This window comes from Mus caroli, chromosome 13 (genome assembly GCF_900094665.2).
Source record: "Mus caroli chromosome 13, CAROLI_EIJ_v1.1, whole genome shotgun sequence".
Lineage (NCBI taxonomy): Eukaryota > Metazoa > Chordata > Mammalia > Rodentia > Muridae > Mus > Mus caroli.
Window position 1 is genome coordinate 20,531,628 of NC_034582.1, and position 19,818 is coordinate 20,551,445.

The window sequence follows — 19,818 nt, forward strand, 5'->3', positions numbered from 1 at the left end:
TGATGGCCAACTAGGCCATCTTTTGATACATATGCAGCTAGAGTCAAGAGCTCAGGAGTACTGGTTAGTTCATATTGTTCCACCTATAGGGTTGCAGATCCCTTTAGCTCCTTGGGTACTTTCTCTAGCTCCTCCATTGGGGGCTTTGTGATCCATCCAATAGCTGACTGTGAGTATCCACTTCTGCCACCATTTCAAAGTAGAAGTTTAACTTTACATTTTTCTTACAATTTTCCCTCATTATAATTATTTAAACTCTTGACATTTTACAGTCATTTGAAATACCGCCTTTATCATAGACTAAGTTTTTACACACACTTGGGTCTGCTTTCACGGAAAACATACATGAAATACTTGTGTTCCCAACAATCGCGCCACTGTGCTATCAGAACATGAGCTATGGCTCCTCCCCTTCCAGTTGCCATGGTTCAGACTCTGCAGTCACTGAGAGATGAGAAACTGCTGCAGACTATGAGTGACCTTGCACCCAGCAACCTCCCCGCTCAACAGGAAGTCCTCAGGACGCTGGCCCTGCTGCTCACCAGGGATGACAATGAGGTCAGCGAGGCTGTGACACTCTACTTGGCAGCAGCCTCCAAAAATGAGCACTTCAGAGAAAAGGTAGGATGCTAAACGGTGGGTATCAAGGCTTAACTTTACTGTTAGCTGGGCTCTAATCCTGGCTAAAGCAGGAGGATTGCTGAGAATTCAAGGTGGGCTTAGAATGGAGCTACTTACCTTATAGGATTATACTAGGGTTATCACATAATTTTTTAAAGATTTATTTATTTATTTATTTATTTATTTTATGCATATGAATACACTGTAGCTCTCATCAGACAAACCAGAAGAGGGCGTCAGATCCCCTTACAGATGGTTGTGAGCCACCATGTGGTTGCTGGGATTTGAACTCAGGACCTCCAGAAGATCAATCAGTGCTCTTAACTGCTGAGCCATCTCTCCAGCCACCAATTTTTAAAAGTATATTTCAAAGTGACTAGAGAGGAAGAATTCAAAGCTTCCCAACCCGTAGATATGATGAGTGTGAGGAGGCAGTGGGAGCCATGAGCAGAGTGTTGCACCTCGTCTTCAGTTACTGCCCTCTAATCTACATAAAGCTACATAGCTCTGTTTTTAAAGGCAAAAGTGGTATGGTTTTTAGAATAAAATTTATTATTTTAGAATACAGAAATGGGTAACTTTTTTTTTTTACTTTTTTTTGCTAAGTTTGTTCTTTGGTAATTTAGTGTGCATGTACAGTGCATGCTGAGTATACTCACCCCCACCTTCTCTTGTCTCCTCCCACCTTGGTCATATCCACCTCCACCCACTGGTCACTTCCTCTATGGCTTTTTTCCTTGACCCTTTGAATTTTAACCAGGGTTGTATGTGTACCCACGGCCTTGGAACTGCAAACTACTGAACAGATACACCATTCAGAACACAGCTGAAAATAATAACCCTCCCCAGAATCCATCGATAACCAACATCAGGAGCTAGAACCTCCTACGAGCCCCTCCCAGATCTAAACCTGGCAGACCAGTCTTGTGCAGGCCTAGCACCCAGCTGCTGCGAGATCATGTCTGCAATAGTTAGGTGATGCCCTGACGATAGCGTTTTAAAGCCACCTCCCTGACTCCCAATGCTTACGTTCTTTTCTGCCCCGCTGTCCATGGCATTTCCACCCCCACTTTGGTGCGGGTCACTAGATTCCTTGAGACTGAAGTTACAGCTGATTGTGAACTGCTATGTAGATGGTGAGAACCAAACCTGGGTCCCCTGGAAGAGCAATCAACGTTCTTCTGGGACGCCTCTCACTGGATACCCCTGCCTAGCTTGGAACTTCTGATAGAGTCCATGCTGGCTTGGAACTCACCATGCAGATTAGATTGTCCTTCATTCTCTGCATGCACATGGTGCCCAGACATATACACAGGCAGAACACCATACCCATAAAATAAAACTGACGCGGGTTTTTAAAAATTAAAAATCTACATAGCACATATGGGAGAAGATATTCCATATCCCCCTACCCCAATTACCTCCTTTGTTCTTACATACTATATTAGTGACAAACAGTTCAAAATGTCTCACAGTATCTCTTCTTCCCCTTCAGGCCTTGCTCTATTATTGCGAAGCACTAACGAAGACCAATCTCCAGCTACAGAAGGCAGCATGTCTGGCCCTAAAGAGCCTAGAGGTAAAGCTCTACAGCCCCACCCCTGTCCAGACTCAGAGCCCCCATCCCTGGTCAACCCTAGAGAAACACATGTCTGTGAAGCTTAGAGGCCACACCATGTGGACATATCCAGTGCTTTCCATATTCAAAGCCATATTCACATTCTCTAGTAGTGTAGCAGTGTCTCTCGTCTCCCTGGAGCCACCTAGTCAGGGTCCTTTTTCCTCTTGAACATGGACTACATATGACTTTTGTTAAATTCACCAAATAGGAAATAATTACTGTTTAGCCTTGCCACACTCTGACTGCATGGTGATTGTACCTGGCTGTTCTGCAGTGGTCAATGCGCTAGAGGAGGGAGGCCTTGGTGAGCAGGGAGAGACGAGCAAAGGCTACAGATCTCCAACAGAAGTGTGGCTCCCCACAAGATCTCATGTGTGACCGTCTTTACCACAGGAACACTAGGAGAGGTGCCAGGAAAAACAACGAGAGGGTCACCCCGTAGTGCTTACTAAAACCTTAGATGGGCACAAGGGACTGATGTCATAAAAGGAAAAGCTAATGACCTGTGAAGGAAAACAACCATGGGAAATTTTGCCTTCCTTGTTACTTGGTCAAAAAAAAAAAATACCTGCCAGTGAGCTCCCCCCTCTCCCCCCCGCCCCCCCAAAAAAGTCCCCATTGGTTAAGAATTTATTTGGGCACTCTCCTGGTGTGCTGTGACTCATCGCTGCTGAGCGTCTCCCTGTCTCTGCTACAGACTTCACATGGGTAGACACGTAGAGTACAGCAGCCTATCTGGGTTCCACTGGACTTGTGTGCTGTGAAGGATGAAGCAAGAGCCCTGGTTTTAACCCTGGCGTAGCTCCAGCTGAGAGCACCTCGTCTTGTCCCTACTCTATCCTTTTTCTCCTCCCACTCCTCCCCCCAACCCCCCAAATGCAGTCCCTGTGGAAACAGAAGACTTCTTTGTGAACCAATTCCTCACCTGTCCCGCCCCCAGCTCAAAAAGAATTCCACACCACATGTTGTTTCAATCCAAGCACACGAGTTCTAAACTGAGGGTTATTTTAGAATCGATGGGATCGAGCATAAAGAATTAGCTGTTTAGTCTCCTGGAAGACTGAAGGTCTAAGTGTCAGGCACTGATCTGTTTTCCCTGGCAGGCCACCGAAAGCATTAAAATGCTAGTGACGTTGTGTCAGTCTGACACTGAAGAAATCAGAACCGTGGCCTCGGAAACCCTCCTCTCTCTTGGTGAGTTCGTTTTTGTGTGCTCATTTACTTCTGATATTCTCCCTGGAACCTAAGGGAAGGTTCATGTCATCTGCTTTAATGGCTTCCTCCTTGCCTGTGTACTCCCTGCTCCTAGAAGAGGAGGCAGGAGAATCACCTCAAGTTCAATGACAGTTTAGACTACACAGTGAGACCCTTTCATGAAAGCCAAAGTGTTAGGACCTGGAGCACAGAAGACAAAGAGGAGCTGTAGAGATCCCAGCATGGCTGCCAGTGTGGAGATGGTATGCCCAAGTCAATGGCCTGAGCTCTGCAGTGCATACTGGGTACCAGAATGCCTCGGCCTCACTGTGACCTCTTCCTGCCTACTGGCATCTCATTCTGGAATATCCAGATAGCCCTCCCCTTCACACTGTAAAGGTTCATGCCTTTTGTTGTTGTTGTTGTTGTTGTTGTTATTCCGTTTGGGTAGACACTCGAGAGAAGGATATCAAAGACTTGCTTTCCTTTTTCCTGTTTTTAAAGGCAGGTGTGCCCTAAAAAAAATAGGCCTGAACTTCTGATCCTCCTGCCTCCACTTCCCAAGAGCCAACCATACATGTGTGTGACATGGCCTCTGATTTATTTGGTGCTAGTGATCAAATCCAGGATTTTGTGCCTGTTAGGCTAATACTCCATCAACCTAGCCCCATCCCCAGCCATCAGGAAAATCTCTCAATCTCAATCAATCTCTCTCTCTCTCTCTCTCTCTCTCTCTCTCTCTCTCTCTCTTTTTTTTCGAGACAGGGTTTCTCTGTATAGCCCTGGCTGTCCTAGAACTCACTCTGTAGACCAGGGTGGCCTCGAACCCAGAAATCTGCCTGCCTCTGCCTCTCAAGTGCTGGGATTAAAGGCATGCTGGGATTAACACCACCACTGCCTGCCATGGAAAATCTCTCTTAACTCTGTATCAAATAGACAATTGTTGTCGGTAGCTCACACCTGTAATCCAAGCTCTTTGGAGGTAGAGACAGGAGGCTTGCCACAAGTTTGGGGCTAGCCTGGGCTACCAGTGTGGGCTACAAAGTCCCTATCCTCACATATACACACAGAGAGAGGAATGGGAAGGGAGGGAGGAAGAGGAAGGAGAGAAGAAAAGGAAGGGAGGAGAAAGTTATAGAAAATGTTACTATGGTCATATGCTCTAAATTCTAAAAGTCTTTAAACCTAACCCTGCCAATGTCACTAGGAAAAAAGCCACTCTGGTTTGACAATACATCTTAACCACGTGAAGAAGATTTATGGTTATTATAACCACCATGAAAATCCCATTATTTCGAGCCCTTCTTTTTTACAGGGATGGGATTAATAAGACTTGGCGCTGCTGTTAAATACACCATTCTTTGTAGAGGAAGCTTAGCCAGCCCATGTTTGTTTAAAGGATAAAATAGTTATTCTCTATGGCTGTTTTAGATAAAGAAGTTATTTAATTCTCTAAAATGTACCCAGGGTATTAGTGGCGTAATGTCTTTTTAATCCCCCAGGGTTCTGAAATAACAGTGAAGATTTAAAACAATAAACAATAGCTAGATGTTTATAAAACCAGCATCTCTCTTCCCATGGTAAACTGAGGAGGGGTACCTTGTGGCCTGTACTGCAAACTCATTTAGCTGCACTCCAAGATGCACCCCAGGAATGACCAACACATCTGCTTCACCACCACCCTTTCCATGATGCTCATACCATCCAGGCCTCCCTGCCCTCTTCAGACTCCTCCACTTGCTGCATCCCCAAGTCTCCAGGGAAGCCTAATGTCACTGTGCCTCTGTTCCACCTCATAAGGCTGCTCCCTGAGGTCTCCAGGGCACCTCTGCATGGGGACTTTAAAACCTTCTAATATGGAGTAGAGTTGGAAGACCCCACCCCACCCCAAATAGTGTTGACTCTTCCTTGACCCCTGATGCATGGCTACTGCTGCACTTTTCCCACAGAAGCCTGAATTCATACAGGGCTTGAGTATTCCCAATGGCAATAGAGAGGACACCTTATGACAAAGGGCTAGAGTCATGACAAGCACTGAGAGGGACAAACAGCAGCTCCTCACCAACTAGTGCATACTTGCTTCAACCTTATAACCTTCTTGATATCTGAGAGACCCTCTGTGCAATGTGCAATGAGAGAGGTTTTTTGTTTGTTTTTTGTTTTGTTTTGTTTTGTTTTGTGTGGGGTTTTTTTTTGGGGGGGGTTGTTTGTTTGGTTGGTTGGTTTTAGTTTTTTTGGTTTTTCGAGACAGCCTTGGCTGTCCTGGAACTCACTTTGTAGACCAGGCTGGCCTCAAACTCAGAAATCTGCCTGCCTCTGCCTCTGCCTCTGCCTCTGCCTCCCAAGTTCTTAACATCTACCATCCAAAATAGCACCTAGTAACAGCACCATGTGCTTGCTCAGCTCAACTAAAAACTCAGGTTCCAACTTTTGAGCGGCAGATGTAACTCAGTGGTGAGCACCTGTCACCATGGGCAAGGCCCTAGCTTTGATCCCAGCACCCTGCTCCCTCCAAAGTCTTTATTTAATTCTATTTCCATTTTTTGAAACACTGATCTGTGGTATTTTGCATGGGAGAGTGTGTACGTGTTGGGGGCATGCCTGCCAGGGCACCTATGTGAAGGTCCTTCCAGTATGTAAATCCAAGGAGTTGAACTCAGGTCCCCAAGCTTGGTGGCAAACATCTTCACCCATAGCCTTGGCTATGCCAGAACAGCTAGCAAGATGCCCTGGGGGACAGCTCTGGTTGTGCCACTGTATCAGTAAAGGTTGACTATCCCTGGTCCCAGATGAGTTCCATCCAAAGAGCTTCAGATTGTATTGCCTTTTTTTTTAAGTTTAGAATATTAGTATATACATGAGATACCTTAGAAATAAAACTTAAGTTTAAAGATGAAAATTGTGTGTTATATAAGTGTTTATGCCTACGTTGAAGGAATTTTTATGTAACATTTTACATTTATATACATTTAACTACAAACCTATACTGTCCAAGGTGTTGGGGTCTAGGAGTCACCACACAAACACTGATCTCAGTTAGACAGGGATGGTTTATTGAACACACATCTAAAGACTGATTGATCAGGGCAACAGCTAAGGCTCTAGAGCTCAAAGCTGTGTGCTGGACATTTCTCAGGGCCAGCTTATGCAAAAACCACAATGAGGTCATACGCAGGGGATGGAAGTGTTGCCTGGTGGTCAGCCCTGGCTCAAGACATTTTAGACATAAACGTTCATACTGGCCTTTAATTTGATAGATCCTATGTGAAGTTTATAGTTGTGCAATTTCTTAAGATTAACAAACCTCATAATATATAGAACATAACAGGACATGTGGTCAGCATGACCCTGTTCTGAGTCAAGTTATTTTTCTGTGTCAGTGACTGGCAGGCATGTTACAGTAACAATATGAAGTAGCTGGTGGGCATAGAACAAAATGTCTGTGGCTAGGGGGACGGGCTTCAGGACAAGGGGAGCAAAGGCTCTCACCTGTGGGGTCTTCCCAGGGCTCACGGATTTGAATGCTGAAGCATTTAGACTTGAGGTTTTGGGGTTCCAGGTGCTTGGTGGCACATGTAGAGAACTTCGGGATCTATTTTGAGGGTTTGTCCTTCTCCAAAGTCACTCATGTCGGTATATTCCCAGCATTGTGTTAACCAGTGTTTCCCTTCACATGACGGACTAGTTCTGCACAGCTGAGCCTTCTCTCTGGCCCAATAGCAACATCTGATATAGCTAACATATTTCGCAAATATATTTTGTTACTATTTAAAAAAACTGATTAAAATGTAGGCATATGAGGGCTGGGCGTGAACCAGGGATAACGTTCATATTACAGAGTGAGCCAGAGACTGCCTTCGCAACACTGAAAGTGGGTTAAATCCCACTTTGTCTCTCTAAGAAAGCTGCATTCTATCTATCTCTATGCTTCACTTTCCCCGTTGACCTAAAAGAACACTGGGGACTTATTGTCTAAAATACTGTGCTAGGGCTGGGCTTAGTAGTGCCTGCCTATGATCCCAGCACTTGGGAGGCAGAGGCAGATGGATCTCTAAGTTCAATATAGCTTGATCTACAGAACAAGGTCCAGGACAGCCAGGACTACATTCTTTTTTTTTTTTTTTTTTTTTAAGAGAACTGTGGATTGAACCCAAGGTCTCCTGCTTGCTAGGCGAGTGTACTACAACTGAGCCTGATAAATCACCCCCCTTTTAAACATTTCATTCTGAGACAGGGTTTCACTAAATGGTCCAGGTTTTGATTGAACTGGTAGTGATTCTCCTGCCTCAGGCTCTTGTGTAGGTAGGATTACAGGTCTGTGCCACCACACCTGGCTTTTATTTGTTTTCTTATGACAGCCTTCCAGTGTCACCAAGGCAGTCTTTGGCTCACTCTGTAATATGAACGTTGTCCCTGGTTTATCCCCAGCCCTCATATGCTTACTTTTTTTTTTTCTTTTCTTTTGGTTTTTCGAGACAGGGTTTCTCTGTGTAGCCCTGGCTGTCCTGGAACTCACTTTGTAGACCAGGCTGGCCTCGAACTCAGAAATCCGCCTGCCTCTGCCTCCCCAGTGCTGGGATTAAAGGCGTACACCACCACACCCGGCTCCTCATATGCTTACATTTTAATCAGTTTTTTAAAATAGTAGCAAAATATATTTGCAAAATATGTTAGCTATATCAGATGTTGCTCCGAGGGTCAGAGAGAAGGCTCAGAGGGTAAGATGATAGCTGCACACATCTGACAACATGAGTTCAGTCCTCAGAACCCATTCAAGAAAGAAGCACGCACATCTGCAATAACAGCATCCCAAGAGTAAGATGGGAGATGGAGGCAAGAGACTCACTCAGAAGCCCATGGACCAGCTGCTGTGACGTATGCAGAGTAGCAGCAGAAACATGAGGGACCTTGCCTCAGTGTGGAAGGAGAGACCTGATGCCAGCATGTTGTCTCTGACCTCCACATGCATGCAGTAGTGGACATGCACACATGCACAATACGTAAATAAACAAAGGAGGTGGCTATAAACAAGACTGAATGATCTACTGTGTGTTTAGGGGGGGTATTAGTCAGCGGTCTCTAGAGTCACAGAATTTACAGGTAGTCTCTATATAGTAAGGAAATTTGTTGATGCCTTACAGTCTATAGTCTAACTCCCCAACAATGGTCAGCAGCAGCTGTGAATGGAAGTCCAAGGATCTAGCAGTTGCTCAGTCCCACAAGGCAAGCAAGTGAAGAAGAGAGAATCTTCCTTCTTCCAATGTTCTTATGTAGGTCTTCAGCAGAAGGTTAAAAATCTGGCCCAGATTAAAGGTGTGTGCTTTGTCCCAGATGACCTTGAATTTAGAGATCTCCTTGCCTTAGTCTTCTGGGATTCATAGTCACTATGCCTCGAGATCTCCATGCCAAGATCCAGGTCAGAAACATATATCTCCCAGCCTCAAGAACAGGATCACAGATGAGCCTTCCAACTCTAGATTGTAGTTCATTCCACATATAGTCCAGTTGACAACCAGGAATAGCCACTACAAGGGGTAAAGACTATAGCTGAAACTTGAAAGCCTAACTTTTCCCATTAGTCACATGGATGTACATAATGATATGATGTAAAATGTTGTGTGTATATGATATAATGTAACTAAGCCAATATAGACTGTATTCAAGTTACTTACATAAAGATTCAATACAATGAGGTCAAGGATTAAGCCTTACTAAAGTCCCTAAAACACTAGACAAAACTTAGCCTGGCATGCACACTTGGTAGCAGTCGGCACAGGCTTGTGCTTTGTCATCTGGTCTCTGATGTTAACTCAGAGGTTCTTGGTTGTTCAAAGCATTGCCTAGAAACCCACAATCTAGTTAAGAACAATGGAAAACCACTTCTCCTTAACATAGTACCTAGCTAAGACAGCAATACAACGCTGAAGGTGCAGCTCAGTGGGAAAGTGTTTGGTCTAGCATACATGAGGGTCTGGGTTCAATCCCCAGGAACGGTGCAAAACGTCTCCAAAGCACAGTTCCATTTCATTCTGTGTGATGCATACGTAATGTAGTCATGTTTAATGTTCCCTATCCAGGAGAAGACGGGCGACTGGCGTACGAACAATTAGACAAATTCCCTCGAGATTGTGTTAAAGTGGGAGGTCGTCATGGAACTGAAGTTGCCACAGCCTTTTAAATTTCACGTTAACCCCTGCCTGACTGCTATTCCGATGATACCTGGCCTCAAGAGGGTGCTGTGATGTGGCCAGACAGCAGAGAGCTGCTGCCGCTGCCAAGACGGAGATGTCCAAGTCCAATGGCACTGTACTGTCTACTTTTCCTTAGCCCACAGAACAGGGCTGTGTATAATTCACTGGACTGCATCGTAGTTTTGACTGACAGCACTTCAAAGTAGAGTTTGAAAGTAGTCATCTTAATGCCTTTGTGGAAGTTCATCTGTAAGCTTGAACTCTTCATGTGCTATTTGGATACATACATATAGTATGCCTTGCCATCTTTCTGCTGTGTTCTCAGGGTTGAGTGGCCCCTTAGTTACCGAATTTTATTAAATAGACAAAGCACAAAAAGAATGTACTGCAAATAAAAGTTGGTTTTTTTTATTTTTACAGAGCCTGGCAAAAGTGATCAGTTATAAGACAGTAAGTTTTGGAGCTGAGGATGTGGCTCCCTTGGTAGAGTGCTAGCCTAGGGAGCAGGAAGCTTGGGTCTATCCCCAGCACTGCATAAGCTGGCTATGCTGCCCATATAAAATCAGTGCTCAGAAGGAAGAAGGATCAGAATAAGTTCAAGGTCATCTTTAGCTACCTAGGGAGTTCCCAGGGCAACCCCGGATACATGAAGCTATGGGGGTTGAGGAGACCTAAGATTTTTGTTTTTGTTTTTGTTTTTGCTTTTTTGAGACAGGGTTTCTCTGTATAGCCCTGGCTGTCCTGGAACTCACTCTGTAGACCAGGCTGGCCTCGAACTCAGAAATCTGCCTGCCTCTGCCTCCCAAGTGCTGGGATCAAAGGCTGGGACCTAAGTTTTATAGCTTAGTTTTTTTTTATAGTTCCTACTATTTGTTTCTATTTCCATCCTGAGAATTCCATATCATCTATCCATGTGGTTTAAGAGAGGGACGGAAGACTTCTGCTTCGTTGAGGTTGTACCATACTATTAAAAGCAAACAAAACCTCAAAGCTTAAGCTTTCGTTCTTTAACCAGAGCCATCTTTATCACACTCTTGGTTTTTGTTGTTTGGCTTTTGTTTTGTCTTGAAACAGAGTCTTCCTATTGTAGTCCTGACCAACCTGGAACTCAGTATACAGTCCAGCCTGACCTTGAACTTGCAAGAGTTCTCTAGCCTCTGCCTCCAGAGCTGGGGTTATAGGCACAAGCCACTAGGCCTGGTTCTACATGTGTAATTTTTTTTTCTAAGACAAATACACACCCCTAAGTTGTAGATTCAGAAAGATGTATTTCTCTTTTAAGAGAACCTGGACTTTGGATGAATCCTAAGTCACTGGACTACATTGTAGTTGTGACTGACAGCACTTCAAAGTCCATCTTACCTTACCGTAGAATTTGACACTGGATAGAATATTGGGGTACTGAAAGTGGTTCCTGCTTCTATAGAATAGCCATGAGCCTTGGAAGCAGGATGCCCTGAGAGATGGAAACTGCCCCATAGTTTCCACAGCAGCTCAGTACCAGCGTAGAGATTCAGTCTCTTACAAAGTGTACAAGGGGTGGGGATGCCAAGACATCACAACAATATGTGTGGGTGCAATGTGAACTGTATTCTGGATGTGTTTGTATAAAATACCAATTAGATATTAGTTCCAATATTTACATTTTAGCAAGACTTTTAAAAGTTCCTTTCATTTTAAAGTGAAAATTGTTTGTCGGGCTTCTTGCAACACATCCTTCCAACTGTGAAGTCCCACTGTACATATCTGTATTTTTGTAAATGTTATATATATGCATATATCCCTCATTTTAAAGGTATGTTGTACAGTTATAGTATGTATAGGCTACAGTCTTTGTTAAATGGTTGAAATGTCTCTTTTGTAGAAAGTGAAATCACAGCTATTACAGGGCTTTTGTTTGGTTTATTTGTGGATTTGAAACAGTTTTGAATATTGCATGGATAATTAATTTCACATCTTTTGTATCCACCTCTGTGTCTGGCTTTTGGTTGGGAAGTGCTTTTAGGTTTGTGATATTTGTATTCATCCCTCTTTCAATCATGTAAGTCAAAATAAAAATTATTTTTAATTACTAGTCTAGTGTAGAATCTGATATATACTTATCATTTTTATCTGTTACTATGTGTGTGTATAACGTGGTGGAGGAGGGGTATACATGGTGCACCTGTGGAGGTCAGCGGACAACCCTGTGGTGTCCATTCTCTCCTTCCACCATTACATGGGACCCCAGAATCAAGCTCAGATTGTTTTCAGGTTTACACAGCAAGGGCCTCACGCACCGAGCCACCTCATGGTCCTTCTCTGTTTTCCAGTCCCTTCCGGAGTTAGTATTTATACAACACACTACTCCTCATTGTCTACTAGAGCTTCTATCCTGAAGTGAAAAGCATAGGGGAATTTTGTATCCCAACAAAGTAGCAGACTAGAGTCCACAGGAGGAAAGCAACCACTTAAAACACCTTCAGACTGAGCCAGCAGCCTTCCCTGCCTTGCCTGAGTGATGATATCCCACCAAAACGAGCCTTCCAGTAAGTATCAAGGTCTTTACTTAGTGAACGTTCTAGCTAGGCCTTTGCCCACTTTGTATTGGTCTGTGCCTCTCATCTATACCCAATATAGGTTCACTGAATACACTCGGAGTTTCTTCTCCCAATTTTTAAAAAGATGTCTTGATTTAGTTGCATATGTGTGTGAATATGTACATGTGTATGTTGGGCTTTGCACTTGTACACACATGAAAGCCAGGAGAAGTCAGATGTCCTCTGTCCCTCACTGCCTATTCTTTTGAGGCTCTCTTTGAATCCAGGGTTTTGATCATTTGTCTAACCTAGGATCCAACGAGACCCAGCAATCCCTGTCTCCTCACCCCTCCTCAGACCTGAGGTTATAGGCAAATATACAGTGTCCACCTGGGATCCAAAGCAAGTGCTCTTAACAGCTGAGCCACCTCTCTAGCCTGTTCTCTGCCCACCCTACCCTGGTTTGGACAAGGTCTTTATAACTGAGGCTGCCCTTGAACTCATTATGCAGCAGAGAATGACCTCAGCGGGAGCTTCCATTGAGATTTCAGATGAAAAAACTGAAGCATGCATGTGTGACAGTGTAGGAGTCCTGTGAGGGGTACCCACCCACCCCACTCCACCCCACCCCAGGACGACAACTCATGAAACTGCACCGAATGAATCCAAGTCTGCAGAGGAAGAAGTTATGGCCTGAATGTAGCGTGTCTGCCCAAGAAGCCGCAAGCAGTAGGCAGAGCCAGGCTGAGGGAGCAGCCACCTGGTTGGCAAGGCTTTTGGAGCCCACATTGCTGTGTCCTATATGCTGGCCACGAAGCTGGAAGACATCATGTTTTCTCTGCTGGGGTTTTACCTTCACCTTTGATCCTTTCTTTTGGTACCATAGTCCTCCCTTCTGGAAGGGGAATGTATATCCGGTACCACTGTAGTTTGGATTTGCAATGAAGTTTGGCTGGCGTCTCAGATTTTTAACTTGGACATCTGAGCAGTAGAAGAACTGGGGAGTCTTGGAGATGACTAGATGCCTATTTTATGAGGAGAGTGAGAATGGAGGTTCCCAGAAAAGAAGCTGCACTGTACATTAAACATCCATCAAAGGCTGACCAACTAATTAGGACTTTAATGATCGTGGGTGCTGGGATTCAGGGGATTGCCCCGCACACACACCACATCCATCAATCTCAGTCAAGCAAAAATAATTTACTGAACGCTCACCATAATAAATGGACTGGACGTTCAAGATCACAAAAAGAGTTGGGAGCCTAATTGCTGTATACTAGTCTGCTCTCAGGGTAGGCTTTTTATAGGACCAACCAGGTTCAAAAGTTCAAAGGGCGAGGAGGTGAACAGTTGGCTTGTGGGGCACAGTATTATCAGCTAACCTTTAAGCTGATTGGTCCTGAGTAAGGTAAGGGGGTTGGACACAGGAGTTTCAGAACACTGAGATAACAAGCATGAGTATTATAATCATGAACACTGAGATAACAAGCATGAGTATTATAATCATGAACACTGAGATAACAAAGCATGAGTATTATAATCATGAACACTGAGATAACAAGCATGAGTATTATAATCATAACTTTTTGACTTATTAGTCGCATTCTTCAGTGTCAGCCACAAAACAACAGTGAGCTCATTCATAGGTGCAGGAAGGGCTGCTTGGTGGTCAGCTCTGACTCAAGATATTTTAGACAAAATAGTTCATATTGACCTTTGATTTGATGGGCCGTACATAAAGCTTTGTGGAATTTCTTAAGATTAGCAAACCTCATACAGAACATACAGAACAAAACGGGGTGTGTGGTCACCATGTCCTTGAGCCAAGTCACTTCTCTGTCCCAATGACTGGCAGGCATGTTACAGCAACAACAAGAAATAGCTGGCAGGCACCGAAAAAATGGCTAAAGATATTCTAGGGGTGCGTGTCAGATCATAACAGTGGGGACATTGGAATGTTGTAGGTCTAGAACCTAATTACAAAGTATCTAGTGCTAGCTTTAGCCCCCTTGATAGCCATTTATTGTTAGCTCTGTGTATGAGCTAACATGTTTGTGACTAGTAGATAAGTCTTTTTAGAATGTACGAACAAATCCCTAGCTTCCACCAACCCCAAAACTAAGGATGTCATCAGAAATACCTGAGGCTACACAGAGGGACTATAATCCACCCTCCCAGATGTTCCAACCAAGTTATTCAGAAAGCACGCTGATATATGACTTAATCTGCTCTGTTACTATAAAACGTTTGTAGGACTGTTATGTTGGAACCTGGTATTTGAGATAACCTAAATCCGTGTGTCCAGCACATGGTCATTCATATTTATCCCCCAAATAAACTCTTTTGTCCCCTTTGAGATGAGAGCTTGTGGTTTTTGTTCTGTTTGTTGTTGTTGTTGTTGTTGTTGCCATTTTCATTAATATGATGTATGAGCATTTGGGGATACAAGTTACATTTGCTTGTTTGTTTGGTTGGTTGGTTTTGGTTACAGGGTCTCTTTATATGGCCCTGTCTGCCCTCAAACGCAAAAGATCCGCATGACTCTGCCTTCCAAGTTCTGGAATTAAGTGTGTACCACCATGTCCTGTTAGTTTGTACCTTAAATACACCCCAAAGGCTCATGTGCTAAAGGCTTGGTCTTTAACCTCTGGTGCTACTGGGAAGTAATAGATTTAGAACTGTATTCTAGCAGGGATATGTTAGGTCACTGAGTGTGGCCCATCCTGTGTCTCTTTGCCTCCTGGCCACCATAAAATAAACAGCTTCACTCTACCACATGCTACATGCTCCCTGCCAGCCCCAAGGTCTACCTTTCTCTAGGATCAAAAGCAAGGGGCTGGGCCTCATGGCCCACACCTTTAATCCAAGTATTCAAGAGGGAGAGCCAGGTGGATCTCTATGAGTTTGAGGCCAGTCTGATCTACATAGTGACAGACATGGTGATTTTCAGGTCAGCCAGGGCTGTATAGAAAGACCCTGTATCAAACAAACAAACAAACAAACAAACAAAGGCAAGGAAGCTAGCTGACTCAGCTGACTGTAGACCTAGCCTCTCAAACTGTGAATTAGCATTTCTGCCTTGTTGATTGTTCATCTCAGATATTTTATCACACGAGGAGCTTAAAAACCAGATCCTCTAACTTCTCTCTTGTTCAACAGCACTTGCTACATCGTCGCTGCTATGACTGGCACCAGGGACTGGGCACCAGATGTGCAGCTGTGAGGGCAAAAGACATAACAATAGCTGCCCTTGCAAGACACATTGTCTGGCCAAGAAAAGAAAATGAAACCAAGAAAGAAAAACCAATGGCTGTAAAACATTAGGTTGAAAATGGGGACTGTCTTAGGGTTTCACTGTTGTGAAGAGACACCATGACCAAGGCAACTCTCATAAAGAACAACATTCAATTGGGGCTGGCTTACAGTTTCAGAGGTTCAGTCCATTATTGTCATGACAGGAAGCATGGCCCCATCCAGACAGACATGGTGCTCTAGAAGGAGATGAGATTTCTACATTTTGACCTGAAGGCAGCCAGGAGGAGACTCTTTTGCAGGCAGCCAAGAGGAGGGTCTCTCCACTCTGGGTGCAGTCTGAGCACTAGGAGACCTCAAAGCCTTCCTAAACAGGGATACACTTCCTCTAACAAGGCTACCCCTCCTGGTAGTGCCACTTCCCATGGGCCAAGCATATTCAAACCACCACAAGGATATAACCGAGCATTAAAACAAATGTTTCGCAAGCTTGAAGCTCTGAGTTTGAACTCTGGTTCCAAAGTGGGATTGGAGGAAGGGAGGTTGCAGAGGAAGAGGCAAGGTGTAAGGTCAAAGGTCATAAATTTAAAGACCAGAAAAGGCATACAAAAAAGTATGGTTGAAAACTGAACAGAGAAAGCATGTAGATTATCTCTGGAAAGAATATTCCAGGATGCTGGAGAGATGGCTCAAGAGTTAAGAGCACTGCTGCTCTTCCAGAGGACCTGGATTCAATTTCCAGCACCTACAAGGCAGCTCACAAGTATCTCACACCCTCTTCTGTCCTTTGGGGGTACCAGGAATACATACGGTATACAAACACACTCAGGAAAAACACACATACACATAAAATAAAAATAAATGTTAAAAAATAATATTCCAGAGGCAAGAAATACAAAGGCTTTGAAAAAGTACCATGGTTGATGTTTTAAATTTTCTATACTCCTTATATCCTTATACTTTTATGTAACAGAAGTACATAGTCAAGGACATTTTCTGATTTATGGGATATAGATGATAGATAGATAGATAGATAGATAGATAGATAGATAGATAGATAGATGATAGAACTGTGAGAGGCTGAGGCAAGTGGATAAGCAGATCTCTATGCATTCAAGGCCTGCCTGTCTACATAGCAACTCCCAGGCCACCCAAGGCTACAGAGTGAGACTCTGTCTCAACAAATAAACAAAATCACACACACACACACACACACCCCACAAAACTGAGCCTCAGAGCACAGTCACAGTGCCTGATTTACTAAGACAGTAAAATCAAGGTCTCAGGGGTTAGGCTGCAGAAATCGCTCAGTAGTTAAGAGAACTTTACTACCTTCCAGATCGGACCCCAGTTCACCCAAGTCAGACAACTCACACCCATCTGTAAAGTTCAGCTTCAGGGGGATCCAGGGTCCTCTTTTGGCCTCCTAAAGCCCTTGTACTCATGTATGGACACACACACACATCCACTACATCAAGTTCAATTACACAAGGACATACACCTTGCCTCTAAGTATTTGTATATATTGGAGTTGGGGATTTGGAGTGTGTGTGTGTTTTGAGACAAGGTTTCAGTTAGTTAAGTCTGCTTCAAACTCACTACTTTTGCAGTATGTGGTATAGGTATGGGGTGAGGCTTATGTGAATGTACCTCTGGGTGCCGGCAGAGTGTTACCAAAAAGAAAAAAAAAATCTTTAGGGGCTGGAGAGATTCCTCAGTGCTTAAGAAAACTCCGTGTTCTTGCGAAGGAGCTTGGTTCACTCTATAGACGTCCATGGCAGCCCATAATCAATCCATAACTGCAGGGAATCCAATGCCCTCTTCCAACTTCCAAGTCAGAAGGCATACACGTGGTATTTAGACATACATACTGGCAAAGCTTATACACATAAAAACAAAAAACAAGACAAATCTTTTAGTTTAAAAAAAAAAAAAAAAAAGATGGAACTTGCCTAGGGTTCCAGATCTACTTCTGGCCAGTGACTGCACATGCATGTGTATAACCCCAACTCATAGCCACACTTGTAGAGACCTTGTCTTCAAATGTGCGTTTGTGTATGCGAGCGTGTGTGTGTGTGTGTGTGTGTGTGTGTGTGTGTGTGTTTGATAGGGGCTGAGGGAGTATGTCCTTGTGTGACCCTAATGCAGTGCTGTACACTTATGGTCCCAGATAACTGGGGAGGCTGATACCGGAGAATCACTTGAGCTTGGGAATTTAAGATCATTATAGTCAAATGGCAATGTCCGGTCTGAAGACAATCTAAACACATGAAATTGAGTGTTCAGGATGTAGACGTTATTTAAAGCTGCCATGTGAGCTCAGCTGATCTATCCAGAGGAAAGATGGAGTACACAGAATCAAGAATGGTTTGGGGGCTGGAGAGATGGCTCAGCGGTTAACAGCACTGACAGATCTTCCAGAGGTCCTGAGTTCAACTCCCAGCAACCACATGGTGGCTCATTACCATCTATAATGAGATCTGGTGCCCTCTTCTGGTGTGTCTGAAGTCAGCTACAGTGCACTCATGTACATAAAATGAATAAATAATTCTTTAAAAGAAAGAAAGAAAGAAAGAAAGAAAGAAAGAAAGAAAGAAAGAAAGAAAGAAAGAAAGAAAGAAAAGAAGAGTTGAGTTGTTTTGGCTTTTTGGGACAGGATCTTGCTATGTATGGCCCAGGTTAGCGTCATCGTACTCAAAGGCCTGCTGCAGAAGTTTCCCAAATGCTTGAATGATAGGTGGATACCACCACACCCAGCTGAAAGGCTTGACTTAAAGCCCAGGTCCTTGTATACACACCTTTAGGGATCCAGTTGGCGATGTACTAAGGGAAAAATAGAGGAGTAGTGTCTTTTAGGGGATTGGGAGAAGTTAGCTACCGCCACAGGCACAGGAGGAAAGAAGACATGGGCAGACAGGTGGGTAGATACAATGGAAGGGACAGATGGTTCTCTTGATGGCTTCAGCTCTGTCATCAAAACAGGGGAAATCTACGATGTAAACAAAAACAAGCACCACATCCTTGCAATCGCCTATGCAGGTTCCAGAAAAAGCCACTCAGAAGCTAGTGGATAGGTCAAGGAGAAGAAAGTCCCCAGTGAGCCAGCATAAGACAAGACAGTTGTGAGCTATGTGTTGGGGGAAACACTTAAACTTAAGAGTATGTGGTCCCAGAGACGCTCAGCTTGCTTTTGTTCTAGTCCTAAGGGGCCTGGAATGCCAGGCTAGGCATTATTGCTTCTGGCCCCTCTCTTCTTTGTGTTCTACCATGTTGCCAGGCAGTGCCCTAAATTCCGTTCTATCTCCTTGTGGGGCAGTGTGCTCCAGTGCTACTGACTGAACTCCAGCCCCGCCTACGCACAGAAACACCAATGTCCTATGAGAATCGGGGTATTTGTGGACGGATTTGCAGTATTTGCAGTCAGACATGTCAACTCTTCAGAAACCTGTCGGCGAGCCTCAGAAGTTTCTGGGATAATAAGGTGAAGAGACGGTTTTTTGCTTCACCGCAAAAGGAAGAGACACCAACCACCACGACTGACTACATTTTTCACAGAGAAAAGATTCTGGAGCTTGGCAGCATCCTGAAGAATACAAGACTATCCCTCGATAAGAGAGCTCAGGCTGCCCAGAAAATCGGACTACTGTCTTTCACAGGTACTGCTTCTGAACCACTGTGCTAACACTATAGGTGCTTCAGTCTGCTTCTGCTAGTTAGAGCCCAGCAGTTTAGTGGGGATTATTAGTGTTGTTTAACATCATCATCATCATCACCATCACCATCACCATCACCATCACCACCACCATCACCATCACTATCATCATCAAGATGTAATTGTTTTGTTTGGTTTGGTTTGGTTTGGTTTGGTTTGGTTTGGTTTGGTTTGGTTTGGTTTTTGAGACAGGGTTTCTCTGTGTGGCCCTGGCTGTCCTGTAGCTCCTGCTGTAGGCTAGGCTGGCCTTGAACTCAGAGATCTAGCTGCTTCTGCTTCCCCCATGCTGAGACTAAAGGCATGCACTACCATGCCTAGCTTTGTGATAGAATTTTGATGACATATATAAGTGCCAAATATTTTATTGTTATAGTTTGTAAAGTAGACAGACAGACAGGCATGGCAGTATGCATCTATAATCACAGGGCCAGGAGTGGCGTTACACAACTGTTATCACACAGCCAGGCATGGTGGTACACATATATATTCACAAAGCCAGATGTGGTAGTACACATCTGTATTTCCCAGTTTGGGAGGAAGAAGCAGAAAAGTTTCTGCAGGTCTGAGGATAACCTGGTCTACACAAGGTCAGCCAAGGCTACAGAAAAAAAGAAAGAAAGAAAGAAAGAAAGAAAGAAAGAAAGAAAGAAAGAAAGAAAGAAAGAAAGAAAGAAAGAAAGAAAGAAAGAGGAAGGAAGGAAGGAAGAA

At 44.1% G+C, this 19,818-nt stretch overlaps 2 protein-coding genes across 7 annotated transcripts in view; both read left to right on the plus strand.

Annotated features, from left to right (window-relative positions):
• Nucleotides 1-11,706, plus strand: part of Ripor2 (RHO family interacting cell polarization regulator 2) — a 224,789-nt gene extending 213,083 nt beyond the window's left edge. For 5 of the 6 annotated variants that reach the window (XM_029468441.1, XM_029468439.1, XM_021180186.2 and 2 more), the window contains 4 exons: nucleotides 419-621; nucleotides 2,117-2,200; nucleotides 3,346-3,436; nucleotides 9,514-11,701. In XM_029468441.1, the coding sequence (XP_029324301.1) occupies nucleotides 419-621; nucleotides 2,117-2,200; nucleotides 3,346-3,436; nucleotides 9,514-9,614 (479 nt within the window). In that variant the 3' untranslated portion in view covers nucleotides 9,615-11,701. Of the gene's footprint in view, nucleotides 1-418; nucleotides 622-2,116; nucleotides 2,201-3,345; nucleotides 3,437-9,513 lie in introns of all 6 variants that reach the window. The other variant, XM_021180185.1, reaches the window with a different exon arrangement.
• Nucleotides 11,707-18,709: 7,003 nt separating this feature from the next.
• Armh2 (armadillo like helical domain containing 2) overlaps nucleotides 18,710-19,818 on the plus strand; it is a 6,022-nt gene continuing 4,913 nt past the window's right edge. Inside the window, exon 1 of the mRNA XM_021180922.1 lies at nucleotides 18,710-19,054. Coding sequence (XP_021036581.1) covers nucleotides 18,769-19,054 — 286 coding nt within the window. The 5' untranslated portion in view covers nucleotides 18,710-18,768. The remainder of the gene's footprint in view (nucleotides 19,055-19,818) is intronic.